Source organism: Protopterus annectens, chromosome 4.part0 (genome assembly GCF_019279795.1).
Source record: "Protopterus annectens isolate FY-2018-M chromosome 4.part0, PAN1.0, whole genome shotgun sequence".
In the NCBI taxonomy this organism is placed as follows: domain Eukaryota; kingdom Metazoa; phylum Chordata; order Ceratodontiformes; family Protopteridae; genus Protopterus; species Protopterus annectens.
Genome location: NC_056733.1, coordinates 1,436,643,132 through 1,436,661,736, shown reverse-complemented (window position 1 = coordinate 1,436,661,736; position 18,605 = coordinate 1,436,643,132). Strand labels below are relative to the sequence as shown.

Here is an 18,605-nt window from a genome sequence, read left to right as displayed (position 1 = left end):
TAAGTAATCCAGTAAAAATTTAATTACAGTAATGAAACACTATCTAAAAATGAAAACTACAGTTAAAAACAATATAAAACAGTACACAAATGCTGTGAAACAGTAAAAAAAAAGCTTTACAACAGTGCAAAATGTAGTAGATTAGCTGTATAGCATAATTATAAGCGTTAAGAAGTGCAATTAAGTGAAACATTGCAATAACTTATTCTGCTCTTGGAGTCTTAGGGAATTTCTGCTTTGTCCCAGTGATGAATCACCACTCCACAGCCTGGTAAAAACATGCCCAAGGACAGCCTAGTGACTGAACAGTGAAGGAATCAGACAGAGGGCGGACAGGTGTGAGTAGATAGCTCTAATTCACCCACCCTGGGGGGGGGGGGTGGCAGTCTGACTTGTTTCAGTGTTGGTGCCTACAGGAGAAAGAGGTGCACGCCACACTGCTTATGGTTTGAGGATTTGTTCTTCAATCTAGAAAAAAACATTCATGCAGTAGCCTTAATTGTGATGTAATAATGGAGTGCACATGCACAGAATAATCATGCCTCTCAACCTCTTTGGACAAGAAATGTGGACAAAGTCCAAGACAAACGGGGGGACAAAGGCAAAAAATAGGGACACATTTTAAATGTATTTATTTATTTATTTTATTTTACATTTGTTGACCGGGAGTGTCCGACTGAGCTCAAACCCTTTTTCAGTGGAGGCCTGGGAAGAAAAGCTCCGAAAAACTCATATTAATAACATAATGGTAGAGATACTCAAGAAGTTACAAAAAAAAATTCATATAGTTGTTGTTGAATTATACAAACAAAGGACGATAACAATTAAAGTATAGTAAGTAATATGCGATAGTTTAGTAAGTTTGCTAATCTAAGGTTCAATAGGCATTGTATAGCATAAGCTTAGGAAGTAACATAAAAGGTAATAGAATGTAAGTAGTACAAGCTAAGTATCATGACAATTTGACAGTACTTTATAGGTAGGTACTGGTAGGGGGTGTCTGTACAATGGCAGGTCCAGTGTTTTTTAAAGTAGTCTTTGGTGGCTAATTTGAATTGTTTGGGGAGAGTTTGGTTCTTTATTTGAAGTGGGAGTTTGTTCCAAGCAATGGAGAGGTGGTAGCTTTATAAGTTGCACCGTTTTGGATTTTGGTTTGTAAACATTTAATAGGTCTTTGGTTGTGTTTCAGAGGTGTCTGGTAGGGGTATAATGCGAGATAATGGAGGAAGGATTCACTTCAGAAGACTGAAAACCCGCAATCTTGAATTTCATAAGACTGACACCCAAAATCCTGAAAATTCAAAATCCTGAATCCCAAAAGACTGAAAACAAACAGGATACAAACACTGACTATAGACAAGACAAAGCATATTACTTTCCAACAAATATAAGCAGGGGAGGCAAGCTGCCCTGCACCCCCAATGTGGGGGGCTGCCCCCCCACACACCTCCTGCTACTTAAATATATCAACTACAAGATCGCACTCCACAGAAAAAATGGCGAACATACCACTACTTGTTTCATGACTGCCTGTTGTAACCTTAGTAATGTTCCTGTCTAACTTGCTATACTACAACATAACTCATGTTAATGTAGTGAAGTGCAATCTCAGAGTTGATATATTTAAGTAGCAGGGGGTGTGGGAGGCACAGCACCCCCACATAGGGGGTGCAGCAGGGTTTGCCCCCTGCTCATACTTGTTAAAACTAATATGCTTTATCTTCTGTTTGTTTCTCTGTGTGTCCTTGTACTGGAATATAGTCAGTATTTGTATCATGTGTGTTTTCAGTCTTTTGGGATTCAGGATTTCGAATTTTCTGGATTCTGAGTTTTCAGGATTAGTCAGTATTTGTATCATGTGTGTTTTCAGTCTTTTGGGATTCAGGATTTTGAATTTTCTGGATTCTGAGTTTTCAGGATTTTGTGTGGCAGTCATATGAAATTCGAGACTGTGCATTTTCAGTCTTCTGAAGTGAATACGGGAGGATAGACTAGGGCAGAAATCAGGCTGATATAGAATGGAGTGTATGACTTGGAGCTGGGATTGTAGGAGCAGGTGAGGTACTTCAAGCCAGTTCAGGTGTTTTAGGGACAGGCAGTGGTGAGATTTATATGTTTGTTGAGCAGCAAATTTAGCTATTTTGTGATAGGTTGTTTCTAATTTAGTGAGTAGGGAGGAGTTTAGATTAGTATGTATTTGGGAACAGTAAGTTAAGCAAGGTAAAAGGTGGGCATGAGTAACAGAGATCCTAGCTTCAGCAGTGAGGAATTTTTTATTCCTATACAGGAGTCCTAGCTTTTGGTGTTTTTTTTTTGATACAATTGTTAATGTGTAGGTTGAATTTTAGTTGATCATCTATGGTAATGCCAACTAATTTTGTACTAGTCTCGACTTGCATAGGAGTATTGTTTAGGGATTGTTTGGAGAAGGAACATTTGATGTGGTTGGCAAATTTAGGAAGAAAGAGTAGCAATTTAGTTTTTTTTGGGTTAAGGATGAGCTGGTTATTGGTGAGCCATGTCTCTACTAAGTTAAAGGATGTCTGGGTAGTTGATAGGAGTTCAGAGGGTGAGTCAGCAATAGTGATGACTGCTGAATCCTCAGCATATTGGACAATGAGAGACTGAGGACAAGAGGAATAAAGTGTGTTAGTGAAGATATTAAATAGTAGAGGACCAAGAATGTCTCCTTGGGGGACACCCATTCTTACTGAGAGGGGGATAGATAGTGCCGAGTACCATCTCACTGCCTGCTGCCTGTCAGTGAGATAGCTAGAGAACCATATTGCCCTTATACATTTGGAATGTTGATAGAATAACATGGTTTGTTTTAAACATACATTTTCTGAGGGATTTGAAGTCTGAAATTTAAATGTATGTCTTTATTTAGTGACTTCAATCCTCAGATCATCCCAATGATTTGCCATACAACCACAAATTTTATGATGAACAGACCAAAAATATGAGCCAAAAATCTGGACAGTTGAGAGGTATGGCACACATCAGAAGGCAAAGTATGGTCTTGCATCTGATACCACGCGTCAGCCATAAGAGAAAGGGTTGGCCATATAGAAGCAAGTTTGCTCTTGGCCTCCCAATGACCGTATCTCTCCCTGAGAAGAACAGAAACAAATAGACATAATCATCATGGAAAGGGTTTGATTATCCATAGGCATGGAGACATAAAACTTGAAAACAACTCTGTGGTCTGACCATGTGAGCTAGGATTTCCTAAGCTTGAATATAATACCCAAGTACTTGGGTGGATGGGTTAAGTAGACAAACTCACATTTCTCATGTTCACCTCTAGAGCTTTTCCTCAAAGACTTATACTGAGGGATACAGGCTGGTGGAAAGCTCTGGCAAAAGATCTTCACTATGTAAAGCAGTGAACCAGGAAATAAACAACAGTAATAACATATGCATCTAATAGATGTATGTCACATCACCAAGTTCATTAAGTTGCAACTCATCAGGAAAAAAAATCTAAACCCAGCTAAACAACCAGGAAGTGAGCACTGCCAAGGGCCTCATGGGGGAGGGGCATGCTGATTAGCCCGCTCTTCTCAGAGTCAAAAGGTTTTATTTGATGATTTCCATTGGTTGAATTGCAAATTTGACAAGTCATGATCCTACTAACTGCTAGGCTCCCAACCTACTTATATGTTTTTAACCTTCTAGTCCCAATAAAGTTCCTATGTTCTGCTGCAGAACTTCTGTGTGGTTTTGGAAGAAGAGATTCCTGTTAAAAGAGCTGATCTTTCGTTCCTCTAATGAATGTAAAAAAGCAATGTTGTATTCTCACAAAACAAATACAATTACAGTCTTTAAAGAAGATAACAGACTTCTCTGTGTTATCTGATTTGCAGAAAGGTCTGCATATTCTATGCGGTGGACCTACAGCATTCAAGGATTTGTTCCAGCCAGCCTCTCAAAAATTTAAACATTTAGATTTATTTTATGTGAACATTCAAGACCATGGAAGATACAAACAAAACCAGGAGGCTACAATTTACTGAGGTGGAGATTCCAATCCTCACCATTCTGTCCACTAAGTTTTGTACTGCTTTATGACTGTACTATACAATGGCAAGCTGGTGTGACTGGGTTAAGGAAAAAACAAAACATTCAGTAGAACTTAAACTTACCATCAACCAGCACTCTAAAATGTGGTGGCAATGTGAGACAGATCCTAATTTCACCACCCTGGGAAGATTCAGTCCTGTTGAATTCATCTTCATTATAAATACCAGCAAGGGCAAGTAATTCATCCTCCTGGGCTTCGATGTCTTCTGAGGACATTTAACTAAAACATACGAAACAATAGTGCAGTCAATGGTGGTCTGTTTTACTTGATTTTGTACTCTGTTAACAAAATTTAATTCAACATTCTTGCACCTCCAATCTTGATTTTTGGACTAGAAGCTTGTATCAGCCTCTTCCCTTCACATAAACATAGAGCAATTCACCTCTACATTTCTTCATAGCAACATGTATTGCAAGGACACAATTTAAATGCAGCAATCAGTCCTCATCAGTAAGTGCTGACACAGCAGCATTTACTTGGGTATGAAAGGAGAACATCTTTTAAAATATCTTTGCTGAGAACACCATAATATATGTTAGTTTAGCAAGTAAAACAATTCACTTTAGCAGGGCACCACTAGGGATGTGTCTGAGGACAGCCACTACAGATATCTGCACATTGAGACACATGGATGTTGGCCAGAATGTTGAAACCAAATTCACTGAAGCCAGTTTCACCACAGTCCCATCAAAAGAGAATACGGTTTCATTAAGTTTACCAAAATAACTTGACTCCAAGATCAAAGATTCTGCAGAGTGGATGTCTTGGATTTAACAATCTCTGACTGATTAAGCAGCCTGTTTTATTCAACAGATTGTGTCAAAACCAGATTCTTGACTTCACTGTTAACTCTTACAATACGTACTAGCATTCCTCTATGTCAAAGCTTAGCAGTGTGCACTATGATGTTATGATGCTTGATTTAACTTGCTGATTCCTCATCTTACAAAACACTGTTCTAACAGCAGGTTCATATGTGTGTGTGTGTGTGTGTGTGTGTGTGTGTGTGTGTGTGTGTGTGTGTATATATATATATATATATATATATATATATATATATATATACATACACACACACATATATATATATATATATATATATATATATATATATATATATGTGTGTGTGTGTGTGTATTATTTTTTTTTTTGCTTTTAATTTTTTTTCTTCTGAGCTACTGACGTGTGAAGGTCCACTCTTAACTAGGAACCAAAGAACTATTTAAAACAAAATTCAAATGCCTTTACTGAAAAATTGTGCACATATATAGCTTTAAAGATCCACGGCAGACAACAACCATGAGTCTAAGGCATTCACATTTCTGTAACAGCATCATTAAAATTCACAAAAATATAATCCCATTATTGGGTACATATCGAGACTATTACACAAATGTATCTAGTAGACATTTCTAACCGAACTCATAATGAAGAATCACTAATTAATAAACGCATGAATCTATGTAAATCAGCCCTCTAACCTTAAACCTTAAAATTAACAATTAAAAACAATACAATTTTAACAATCACAGCGTTAATAAATAATAGAAAGGGATCAGTAGTTGTCCATTCCACTACAACAACACCTGATCTACTGGAGAAAAAAGCTAACATAAACCATACAAAGTTAAGGGATCAGAAAGGATGAGAAAGCCCCAGGACAGTCCCTCAAGCTAGTTTTCCCTTCAATCCTCGTTACTTATGAGCGCAGGATATATTGGATAACAAATGTCAACCCCGAGACACCACTTCCAAAGAACCAGTACTTCAGCTCTCATCAAACCTGAACATAAAAGCTTCTTTATCACATTTATTTTATTTTATTTTACATTTGTTGACCGGGCTAGTCTAACTGGATATATGTCCATTTTCAGTAGAGGCCTGGGGAAAAAAGCTCCAGGAAATAACATACAATGTAACAAAAAAAAAATAGCATAGAGACAGTCCTATGCAGCAATAATTATAACATCAAAAACAGTTTTAAACAGCTGTAGTTATAACAGAGAGTGTAAGCTAAAGAAATTGGTAAAGAAAATTATAAAATATAGAAGAATAAAATAAAAAATATATATATTTTTTTTTTAATAAGGTACTCTTATTAGGAACAAATCTTAGTAGGTCACAGTTTACTAGTACACTTGTATAATTTATATAAGAGATAAGGATAGTAAAGTAATTAAGAAGTTTAGTATTTGGAGAAGGTAGAAGATCAGAGACAAGAAAATGTTAGTCAGGGTTACAACAGAAGCATAACCAGTGGTTATTGAAGTAGTGTTTAGATGTCTTTTAAAAAGTGGGAGAGAGGTCTGAGATGTAAGGTCAGGTGGTAATTGATTCCATACTTTTCCAACAGAGATGAAGAACAAGGAATCACCTGCTAAGCTTTTAGATTTAGTAATATTCATAAGCATTTTGTTTGAGGATCGTAAATGTTTGAGATTACTATATGGTGTAATAAAGCTAGAGAGTATGGGAGTATTGTTGGGCTGATTAAGGGCCACATGTTGTCTCTGATATGCTGCAAACGTCCTGCTACCTCGTGGTTTAGGAACTTTCAACTTTTCTTTCTCATAGCTTTCTTAGCCACCCTTAGCACATAACTGTTTCAGCTAGACTTCACTCTACTTAGAGCCCAGAAGGAAAACATTTGGGCTCTTGTCCATTCTAAGTAGCTAAAATCATAAGTCCACAACCACAGACAAAAAAAAAAACAAAAACAAACTGTGGCTTTCTGCAGGTCTAAAGCTGTGCCAACACTTAGCTTGATCACACATCCAGCAATTGACAGTTACCCACAGGTACATCCTAGCCAGATAAGACGGGCACTGAAGAACTGGTGCATACATTACTGTTTTGAAATAGTTCAAAGGTCTCCTTCCAATACTCTCAGATCACCAGCATGCAGTCAAGTAAAGAATCCAAAATTGCTTTGTGGATGACTAAAAGAAGTTTCATTGCAAACAACACATCCTACCTAAATTCCAACCATGTCTGTACCATTGCAAGCATACCCTTCTCTTCACTTCACTAATCCAGCGTGCAATGTAAGCAATCCAAGTCCTGCAGGTACTGCAGCCAGCCCCAGCAACCTCCAAATGACAAGCATCTCTCACTAGGACAATACTCAAACTGATTCCTTATTAATTGAACCACTTCTCAGAAAGACAACTATTCATACAGACTACTGTACATAGTAATATTGTATTTAAAACATGGTAAACAGAAGTGAAGCTCAGACATGACCCCTGAGATACTATCTAGAGATAGATCCATTAAATTGGAAAGCACCTCCTTGCAACTGACTGTCATTGTATTTATTTCTTAACCAGATATGAAAACTGGTCCTTCTCAGATACTTTTCAGCCATAATCCAGATCACAAGGGCAAGGGTCAGCACTTTATATATATATATATATATATATATATATATATATATATATATATACACACACACACACACACACACACACACACACACACACACACACACACACACACACACACACACACGTATATGGAGAAAACTGGACTACCTTTATTAAAAAAATAATGCAGACACAGGAAGAACATGCAAAACTCCACAAATACAGTGACTGAAGGTTAGGAATGAATCCCAAATTATCATTTTATTATCCTGCTATTACTTCTGAGAGCACTGAGTATTGAACCTGTAGACAAAGATACTCAACAGTTGAGAAAGGAAGAGGCACCTGTTTGAACAGTACATAAAGCTAAAATTCAGCCTAACTACTGGAAAGGTAAACATTGTCTTCATAATGTAGCAACAAAGAACAGAGCGTAGAAAACTAACTTTAATGAAGTAAATTCCCATAGCTGTTGAAATATGGGAGAGATTTCATAGTAAAATATCACTCCCAGTAATAAGTAAATGCAAATAACTTCAATAAAAGAATACAAATAAGTTTCTAGAGAAGAAACAGAATTACCAGCATTTTACGTGGAAAATGATAAATGAAGTTTGTGATTAGCAGATGTATTTGTACAGATATGCCTGCAGGTTTAGATACTTGCTAGGGGGTAAATAAGGGTTAACAGTTCTTGGATTAAGTTTACGAGGAAGTGATGTAAGTGGGGGTGGGGGTTGTATAAGGCTTGGGAGGGGTCAGGCCTCTTTCAGTGTGGGTTTAAGGATATTCAGTGTTAAGCACCTATGCCCAAGACACCAGAACAGAGGTTTAGGTAATTTTGTTTCATCAGGAGGATGGCAGATGTAACGACCTTGAAAGATCATTAGGCCAACATGGTAATTGAAGCTAAGGCTTTGTTCTGGGAGGTGGCAGCAGGTGATTGCCCACAAACAAAGGGGTACAGGACAACATACTGAAGTAGGGCAAGGTCACAGGAATCAGAGGAAGAGGAAGGTTGATGGTCCAGCTGAATCCCAGAAGTTGTCCAGGTGTAGGAGGTATAAGAGTATCAATTGGATCTTCAGCAGTCACTCAGTCTAATGCAGGTAATCAATGTAGCACAGAAATTTTGGGCTTGAAAGAGTCAGTTACTGATCCAAATGTCAGATTGTTAGAGTTCCTGCAGGAGCTAAGTCAAGGAGACAGGGCAGGTCTTCAAGATTTTTTAGGAACAGTAGAGAGATTACAGCAGAGAGCTGACAGATTTGCAGGGGACATGCTGGTTCAGATTCAAGACACAGGAATGGGGGCAAGAAGTCCTCTGCTGGATCAGTTAAACATGCTGGCAGGACCATTGGGCCTGGGTTTACTCAGACTCAGGCTTCACTCAGTGACGACATCAGGGCACAGCCTTTGTCACCACAGGAGTCTGGGCTGTTTTTGACACCACATATTCCTTTAGCAGTAAGCAAAAGACTTTGAGAGGAGAATAAGTGGCTGTATTTGAGTTAATTTATGCAGACGGTGCTCAGCATTTGACGAAAGCTAAACCCTGGGGGCTAAGGAAATACAGAGCTAGATCCTGGGATAACTGGAATCTTGGCTTTGCTTATTTTACAGTGCTAGTTTTGGAGGAGGAAACATCTCAAAGTTTACCCCTGCTGGCGTATTTTACCATGATTAGGGAGGGACAGTGTTTTGACAGGTAGGCAATGCCTGGTTTCGGTATGGCCAACATTTTAAGGAACTTGATAAAGTCTATGAGATGGGAGTTCAGGCATGCAGATACATGGCTTGGTACTATGGTAGACAAAGTAGGGAGTCTGTTGTGGACTGGTGCAAATGAGTTTGATTATAAAGTGGTTTTTAACATTGGTAAATACACATGGCCTAAATGCCATTTTTTGCATTCATGTTCAGTGTGCAGAGGTGCACACAGTGCTACAGTTTGTTGGAGTAAGGATAGTTCTGGAGGGGTGGGTCAACTAGATAGTGGCAGGCTTGCTGTATGAGGAGGTAATGGTAATAGAGGACAGGGGAGTTTTTGAGGTCCTAGGGGGCCAGCTGTCCTTTCGTGGGTAGCCTAGGATAGCAGTGTATGCATTCTCTCAATAAAGTTGATGTGCTTGCTACTCTGCTCATGGAGTATCCTAATTGGGCAATGGCACAGGAACTAGTATTAAGTTTTACTGTAGGTTTTGAAATACAGTCCTGGGATGGGGCCAGTCAAAAGACTCCTATGGATCTGAAATCAGTTTCTGCTAATAAAAATATTGCTTGCATCTTGCCAAGGGTTTCAGCCTGAGCAAATTAACAAACTGCTATCCCTAACTAGGGCATTTTACTTACACAGACACACATACCTTACTGATGGATGGAACATAATTTTTCCATGTTTAATTCAGCAAGCATGTGTTTAAATTCCAAGTCCCGGCAGCAAGAACTGTCTCATATTTAAATTCCATGCATGGAACATGGAAAAGAAGATGCAAGCAACAGCAGGTGTGTGTGTGTGTGTGTGTGTGTGTGTGTGTGTGTGTGTGTGTGTGTGTGTGTGTGTGTGTGTCAATGCACACAGGAATGCACAGATGCAGAGGGCATTCTTAAAGAAGAACACCCTTAAAATACACACTATTTTTTTTAAATTAAAAAGGTAAATGTTGCGGCAGTCCCCCGGCAAGTGGGCTCCCTCCCAGCCAGCGGGCCTTAGGCAACTGCCTGAGTCACCTAGTGCTGGATCCGCCTCTGCTGCCCTTTTCTTCTTTAGGCATAAAAAATTATCACAGCCCTTTCTTTTCACAGTTCATAAACTTATGATTTTCCCCACTTTTTGTTTTTATAAATTATAAGACAATTATAATTACTGATTCATTCACCTCACATAAGGTAAGATTAAAATGTGGAACAAAACAGTGATTCTTTCTTTCTCCATACCTTTTTATTTTATCACTGGAGCATTTTATGTGTATTAATGGAACATTTTATATGTATTACTAACAAGGCTTTGTTCTCTTTGTATTGTGGGAGTTTAAGTTTTAAGTACACCTCCTTCAGCCTATAAGTTGATAATGTGTAGTATCTGTTTTAGCTGGTCAGCATGTGTTAGTATCTACCATGGGAGCCAATGTTTATAATGCTGCTTGCTGCCATCTTCCATGTTGCAGAACAGCTTTTAAGAAGCTGAGAGGCTATGACCTTTATGAATGAGGCATAGCTAACTGCCAGTATGTGACCAGAGACAACATATGGGAGCTGGTAGGCATGTACTGTCCTCGCATGGAATCAAGTGGGAATGCATGGACTACCTACCTTACTAAATGCAAAAGATTATGTGGCATTAATAATCCTTGCTACAGGGAGCATTCAGGGTCGGAAAGGAGACAGTAAAAATTTTGCAAGTAACAGCCTTGAAAATCTTAAGTCACCTCTTCAACAGGATGTTGCAGTATGTGGAAGAGCACCTTTACTTTCCAGGGACAGTAGAGGACAGAACAACTACTATACTGTCATTCTATGACATAGCTCATTTATTTATTTAATTTATTTAACATTTGTTAACCAGAAAGTCTGACTTGGAACAAAGACAATTTTCAGCAGAGGCCTGGGGAGAAATGCTCTAGACGCATGTCTTTGAAACGAGGAGGAAACTGGAGCACTCGGAGGAAATCCACACAAACACAGGGAGGACATGCAGACTCCATACAGAAGGCACTCCAGCCAAGAATCGTACCAGAGAACCTCTTGCTGTGAGGTGACAATGCTACCACTGAACCACTGCACCGACTTTCTGAGAAGTCCTGGGAGGTCACTGACCCACGTCATTATCAAGGCCCCACCTGGCCCAAATGGCAAAGGATATATCAGCTAGAAGAGTTTCCATGTCATCAACTGCCAGGTGCTGTGCAGTGTACATGATATTACATACAATGTGTCTGTACACCATCCTGCCAGTTCCAATGATTCCCATATCTGTCTCATGTGTGACCTAACCAGCATTTGATGCGAGGTGACTTTACAAAGACTAATCTAGTTGGTAGATGCATACATTACCACTTACAGAGCCCAAGATATTCCGGTCCTGCAAATGTAGACAACAGACAACTCATAATGATGTCTGGAGCTACATAATGTGGGTGATGCTTGATGTGCCTTGGAGCTATGACAGATGATCCCCTTTGGCAGCCACCAGTCTATAGCAGAGATGTATAACATCATCAAATGAGTGTTTGAATTGCTGAAGGCTCGCTTATGCTTCTTGGATACACATGGCAATACACTGCAGTATGCTTAGGAGTCCAGCAGTGAGATATCTGTGGTCCTTCCCATGGTACATAACATAGTGGTTAGAAAAACTGTTACAACAAGGGGAGACTGTAGCACTGGCTGACATACCTGTGGCAGCAGTGTCATATGAGCTGCATGAGGAGTCAAAGGAACTGGCTGCTGCAAGGTGCAGCCATTGAGGCACTGGCAAGGAGGTGGTGTCTGCTCCAAAATTTCAGCCGTGATGAGACAAACACAGAATAAAACTGATGCATGCGTGTTATGCACCAAGACTGTGCATTACAGTGCAAAGGGTAACCACTGTGCATCAGACATTACAGTACCCATATCAGCCAAAGGGCTTACTTAGCAGGACACATTTATCACTATTTGCAGAGGTGGGGTGATACACATGGAAAGGGAACAGCAATGCTAGTACAGGTGGGGGGAATCATTTTTAGTCTTTGCAGTAACCATGCATTTAAATAGGAGGTTGGATGCCAGGGAACACTTCATACATTGATGGTGTGGAGCTTCTATGGGTGAATGCTGGCTAAGTCTACCATGCAGCTCTGCAATATCAGAACTGGAAGCAATTTGTCTGGTGATGACATAGCACATTAAGTGCATGTGCAGGAATGCCACTGTGGTCCCTACTGTGGAGTTCTGGAAGAATGATGTCATCCATGACTCTGTTTACAGGCACAGGTAGGTGTTACTTAATATAAAGTACTGGAGAGAGGCCAGCACTGAAATGTGGAACTCCAAGTGGCTTACCTTGTGAGGTGTGTCCAAATTGGAGCCAGAAATGCATCAGCCACCTGCTGATGGTTACAGGTGAAGGCAGTCAAGATCAATGTGGACAATGAAGCCCTCTTTGGAAATTTCAAAAATCTTGTTTTTTATGCATGCAGGAAATAGGCTTTTCAACCAGTCAGCAAGTCTAGTGGACAATAAAGAATATTTTTCGTACATGAACAGGCTAGAAGCTTAACAAACATGCACAAGCAAATACGTGTAATGTTTACGTATTCAGACTTTATGATTTTTCCTACCCGGAAAATGTGAAAGGCTGTGTTTGGATAATTGACTTTCTACTGTAATTCAGACCAGCATTCATTTGGATCCCTATTGGAAAGTTCAAGACCCAGTATTGTGATCAATGCATTTAGGCTCCTAGGTTCATATGTAAGTAACAGGCAGTCAGTCTGCAGACTATTTTAAGCATAGCTAATAATCCATATTGAAAAGTTCCCTCCAGCCTCAAGGAGGCAACAGAGAACAGATCAGAGGAGAATATGTATGTTAGCTTGTTGTCTGATTCTGCAGTGCTCAATCATTCCTAGTACAACCAAACTGTCTGATTTTCTGCAGCTACATGGAGGCATCACTGGATAACAAATGGGCCACCAATGCTCTCACCAGGCAAGTCCAGATCCCTATATGCAGTGCCACTGTGCATGCACTGTAGAATGTCCCACTGTCCCTGCAATAATTGCAGGTCTTTGTGTAGGCCACATAGCACATTCATCATTTCTGACATGTTCTGATTAGTGGCCATCTGTGTCTGAATCACAGACCTGCACTTCTGATGACTTATGCCAAGGGTAACACCCAGGTCAAGGAAAACTCTGTACTAATGGCAGTAACAGTCACCTACATGCCCTTCTCTTCTGTTGTGCGTGTGCAACCCTTGGATGCAGTACAACTCTGATGTTGTTTGTGATAGTGCTGCCTGTGTATCAGGGATAGAGCTGACATGGATGGAATTACCTCTACAGTCTCGTCAGCTGTGGGCAATGTGAGTATGTCCTCCACTGTTAGCATTACAAAACAAGCCACTGTGTCATGATACTGTGCCAAGTGCATGGTGCTATCATTATCCTCCAGGGACCAGCTGACAACAGGCATGTGCCAACCTATTGTGCAGCATCCTTTCCCAGTGGAACTCATGAATTCATACAGATAACATGCCTGCCACAATACTGGTACACATCTTTGATTGTGACTACCTTGTAGTGCACACACGCACACTGTTGCATGCTGATACTATACATAGCCTACAGGCACATATACATATGCACGTTGTAGTATAGGTTATTTCTGTTGTAGCCTTGATGTCCATGGTAGACATATATGCAAATATGTTTGCCTGAGTAAACAATGCAGAGGTACAAATCAATGTCTTACAGGAATGGCAACATGCCAATACTCACTTGTGGCATCCTCCTATTGCAGTTGTGGTTGTCTGTGTTGCAGTCTTAATGTTCCTGGTTGAAATAAATGACTGAGTAAACCTTGCAGAAGTGCAAGTCAATGCCCTACAGGAATGGCACATGCCACTACTCCCTAGGGGCATCCTCTTCTGATACTCTGGCAATCATTAGCAGTCCTGCTCCCAAATATAATCTACTGTCAGATACATATGAGGGTCCATTCATTTTCTTCCCCAAGGAAGACTAGGAATTCCTCCATCTCTGTGTTACTTAATGACCTAAATAAATCCTGCTGTAATCCTCCCCTGATTTATACCCATTGCTAAAGCTGGTGCTTATGCCTCTGACTTCTACAAGCCCCACAACTGCCAGTAATAATGACATGGCAGGCACTAAACACAGGAATAGCATTAATGCTATCATTGCTTTGAACTATGTCTGTATAACCACACAAATATGAATGTGCTCTGCAGGGCAGCATGAAATTCAGGCATTTGTTGAGGAGACTCTGTGTTGAGCAGATCTACTTTCATGTGTTCCAAATTAGAATTTACTAGGTTAGAATGTCGAGCAGATTGACGCAATACGGGGATAGCAATGGTTTTAGCAAATACAAGAAAAACTTGACAAAAGAAGCTCAGACAATCCATAACAGTGTTGGAAGGCTTTCCAGCCATCTCGTCCCAAGATTACACATACTGGTCCTCCTAGAATGACACCAGCTAAATAGGAAATTATTAAAGCCAATGATTCTGTTTTTGAATTTTGGAATTGTTTTGGGCAATGGAAAATACCACTCAAGACATGTGTCTTTCCTGCATTAGTCACATGCCTAGCAAGCTCAGTAATATCCTCTTGCATGTCCCTGTAGGTAGAGCGCCTAAGGTCATTCACCCCTGGACCACTACCATGTCACAGTCATATTTATCAGGATAGAGGGATGTAAGAGTCCTTGTTACATCCTGGATCCCGGCCACAGAAAAGACTGCAGTTATCCTATTCTTATTCAGCATGGTGAGGATAATTGCCTGTACCTGAAGATAGATTTACCTATAACTTAAGCATTGCTGTGGATAGATGCAATCACAGTGGGCTTTAAGGCCTTGGGGTTCATAACCATGTGACTCTTAGAGGTATGGAGACTAGCTATAGGGGGGTGTCTGTGCATGCATGCATGTGAACTTTGCTTACTGAATATATTCTAAGGTGAGACTGTAACCTCCAAGTTCAGTAAATGCTTCCAACTCTTATATATTGAATCATTGTGAGTCAGCAATACGGAGCTTTTGGTAAGCATGAGGCAGTTGCTATACTTTGAAAATGAAGTTGCAAGTTGACAAAAAGCACTGAATACAAAGGTCACTGTTATACTTTTGAAGTCTTATTTGCAGCTGAGGATGCCTCATCCCTTGCACTCTCACCGTGGAGGTATTTACTTTATAAACTCATGATACTTGCATATACCAACTACAAAATCAAACGGAATACCTTGAAATACTGCAGTTCTGGGCTGTGACCACCACACCAGTGCTGGGAACAGTTTAGAGTCAGTTGTTAACTGACATTTACTGGCATTCATACCCTGCATACCCACTCTGATTCACCTGTGTTACCCACAGGTATACATGTCCTACCATGGGACCAAGAGAATGACAAGGGCTGGAGGCATTCATTGCACAAGATGCACAGGTGCTACTACAGCCCTACACACACACATTGCAGGATGTATCCTTGAGAAGGGTAAAGGAAGACAAGGCCTACTGGGACCATGTATAGCAGGGACTGCAGCAAGACATCATTGTAGTGGGTATTTATAATAGGATGACGCATCCGGAGCATCACAGGGTGACTAGTATGTTGCTGCTTGCCAAGACCATGTCACAGGAATTTGCCAAGGACAGGTTGAACATGGGATGGGACTTCCAACCCAGGATTCTCACAGAGCTGGAGGAACATTAAGTAACTGAAGAAGGTTTGCTTTTGAGGCATCCCTAAACACAGAGGTATATGCAGTGTAAGTGTCACCAGTTTTAAGGGAAAGGTCACTGACTTATGCTCTGATTTCATAGGTTCATAGGTTCCCTGGCTATTTCTTCCCACATTATTTACTTTCCTGGACCCCTGTCTAGCAGGGTGACTGACGTGATCCCTGGGGTGAATTTCCTTTCTCCCATCCAATCGTCAAGGTTCCTCTTGAAGAGGTCCAAAGAGGCACTCTGCTTTACATGTATGGGCAATCTATTCCAGAGTCTGGGGAGTCTCTGGGTCAGGAACCTATCCCTCCAGCATGTTTTGTTTATTGTGACGACAAGGTTTAGATCCCTGGAGTGTGTAGCTCTGAAGGATTGGGATTTCTTTAAGTGTAGCATGTCCAACAGCTCTGGGTTTGACATGGCCTTGTATGTTAAGCAGAGATCGCCTCCGAGTAGGCGATATGACAGAGTATAGCTGGAGTTTTTAAGGCGGTCAGTGTAGGGCATCTGCTTTAGGCCTGTGATTCTTTTAGTGAGGTATTTCTGAGGCCTTTCCAGTTGTTGCAGATGTCTTGAGAGGTACATACCAAATGGGGCTGTATTCTATAATGGGTCTAATGAGGGATGAGCACAGTGGGACAATGACCTCCTTTTTCTGGATGAAAAGCCCTTCGTGATGAGGTGTGCCACATAGAAGGATTTCCTGACTGTTGTGGCGATGTGGTTATCGAAGGTGAGACCACTGTCCACCTGTGTCCCTAAGTCTCTTATCACACTTTCTGTGTTTAGTGTACTGCCACCTATATGGTAATTCATGGATACATGTTTTTCCCAAAGGGATAACAATACATTTCTTGGCATTGAGCTTGAGCCCATGGCTCTGGCACCAAGCATCTGTTTCTGTAAGGCCCTTTTGTAGAGTATCCACATCATTTGGGGATTCAATAATGGCTCCCAGTTTGCAGTCATCTGCAAACTTTGTTAGCCAGAGTCCCTTAGTGTTGACCTGTACTTCAGAGAAGTAGATGCCAAACAAGAGCGCCCCAGGACTGAACCCTGAGGTACTCCACTTGTCACTTGTCTGGAGCTGGATTTGGAGTCAGCTACTTTTACAGTGTGGGTTCTATCAGTAAGCCATTTAGCAACCCATTGGGTGACATAGGGATTAATGCTCAACTTAGTAAGTTTATCTATGATTCCAGAGTGGGGGATGGTGTCAAAGGCCTTGGCAAGGTCTAGATAGGCTGTGTGGACCACCTTACCCTCGTCCATGGCTCTGGAGACTGATTCAAAGAAGTCAATCAGGTTCAGGAGACAAGATTGGCCCTTCACAAACCCAAACTGGGTGGGGTCCAGTGTTTGAAGGTTGCCAATGTCTTTGTTTATAAGTTCCATGATAATACGCTCCATGGCCTTGCAGATAAGGCTTGTCAGACTGATGGGACGGTAGTTTCCGGGATCCAAGGTGGATCCCCCTTGTGGATTGGGATAACTGTAGCTCTGCGCCACTCAGTGGGCACGAAACCTGAGGTGAGGCTATGATTAAACATGACACTTAGGTGAGGTGCCAGTTCATATTGTAGTTCATGTAGTACACAGCCCGGGATGTCATCTGGTCCCATGGATGCTGTATTCTTGGCTTTAGAGAGTGCGTTTTGTACCTGTGTGGCGTTATTACTGGTATTTGGCGATCTTCCGGTATTGAGATTGGCGATTTAGGCATGAGAGGGGGTTGAAGTGGGCACTGAATCGATCTGCCAGGATATTGGCAATATCCTTCAGATCAGTATATTTAATGCCATTCTGTTTTAGCTCAGAGCAGATCTGAGCATTGCCATTTAGATTCTTGACATAGTTATAGAATGCTTTGTGGTTGTCTTTGGAATCTTTGGCAATTTTATTTTCGTAACTAGCTTTGGAGGATTTTATGAGGCATTTCAGTTTCTTACTGAGGCTAGTAAGGGAGTTTTTTGCATCCTGGGATTTTCCTCTTTTCTGCAAAAGTTTCTTCCTTTTGTTGTAAAGTTTGTTTATGGCAGGGGACCACCAGATTGGCTTCCTTTTTTTGGATGACAGCATTTTGGTTCTATTTGGGATGGCACGATTCATGCATGAGTGGATGTGCTCATACAGTGCCTTAGTGTAGGATTCAGCAGTTGAACTTTCAGTTCCCGTCTGTATGGGTGTCATGAAGTTTGTCACTTCTGACTTGAGTAGCATGAAGTTGGCTTTGGAGAAGTTTTTTTATGGTGGTTTCTTTACTGGGGGGGTGGGGGAGGGATTAAACAAAGGAAGATGATATAGATGGAGGTGTGAAAGAAGTGGCTGTTTTGAGCTGACAAGATCAAGGGCACTGTGGTCCCTAGGAGGATGGTTAAGTATTTTTACAAGGCTACATTTATAATGTCAAGGAAGCATTGGGTGTGCTGACCATTTATCAATAAACTGGGTGTCCTACACTGCTAAGGAAAATAAGATAAGGCTCATACCCCACTGCCACCACCTCCCAAATGTGGAATAAACTGCCACAATGTATCAAACTAAATAGCACGCTTATCACCTTCTAGGTAAACCTAGATAACTGGATGGACAACCTCATATTCTCCTCTGACCTGTCCTCTCTTGCCTCCTTGAGGCTGGAGGGAACTTTTCAATATGGATTATTAGCTATGCTTAAAATAGTCTGCAGACTGACTGC

At 40.8% G+C, this 18,605-nt stretch overlaps 1 protein-coding gene across 3 annotated transcripts in view; it reads right to left on the bottom strand.

Moving 5' to 3' along the window:
• The window catches only part of LOC122799897 (E3 ubiquitin-protein ligase RNF14-like), a 1,216,993-nt gene that overhangs the window by 1,171,844 nt on the left and 26,544 nt on the right, over positions 1-18,605 (bottom strand). For all 3 annotated transcript variants that reach the window (XM_044069279.1, XM_044069281.1, XM_044069280.1), the window contains exon 2: positions 4,149-4,306. In XM_044069279.1, the coding sequence (XP_043925214.1) occupies positions 4,149-4,302 (154 nt within the window). In that variant the 5' untranslated portion in view covers positions 4,303-4,306. The remainder of the gene's footprint in view (positions 1-4,148; positions 4,307-18,605) is intronic.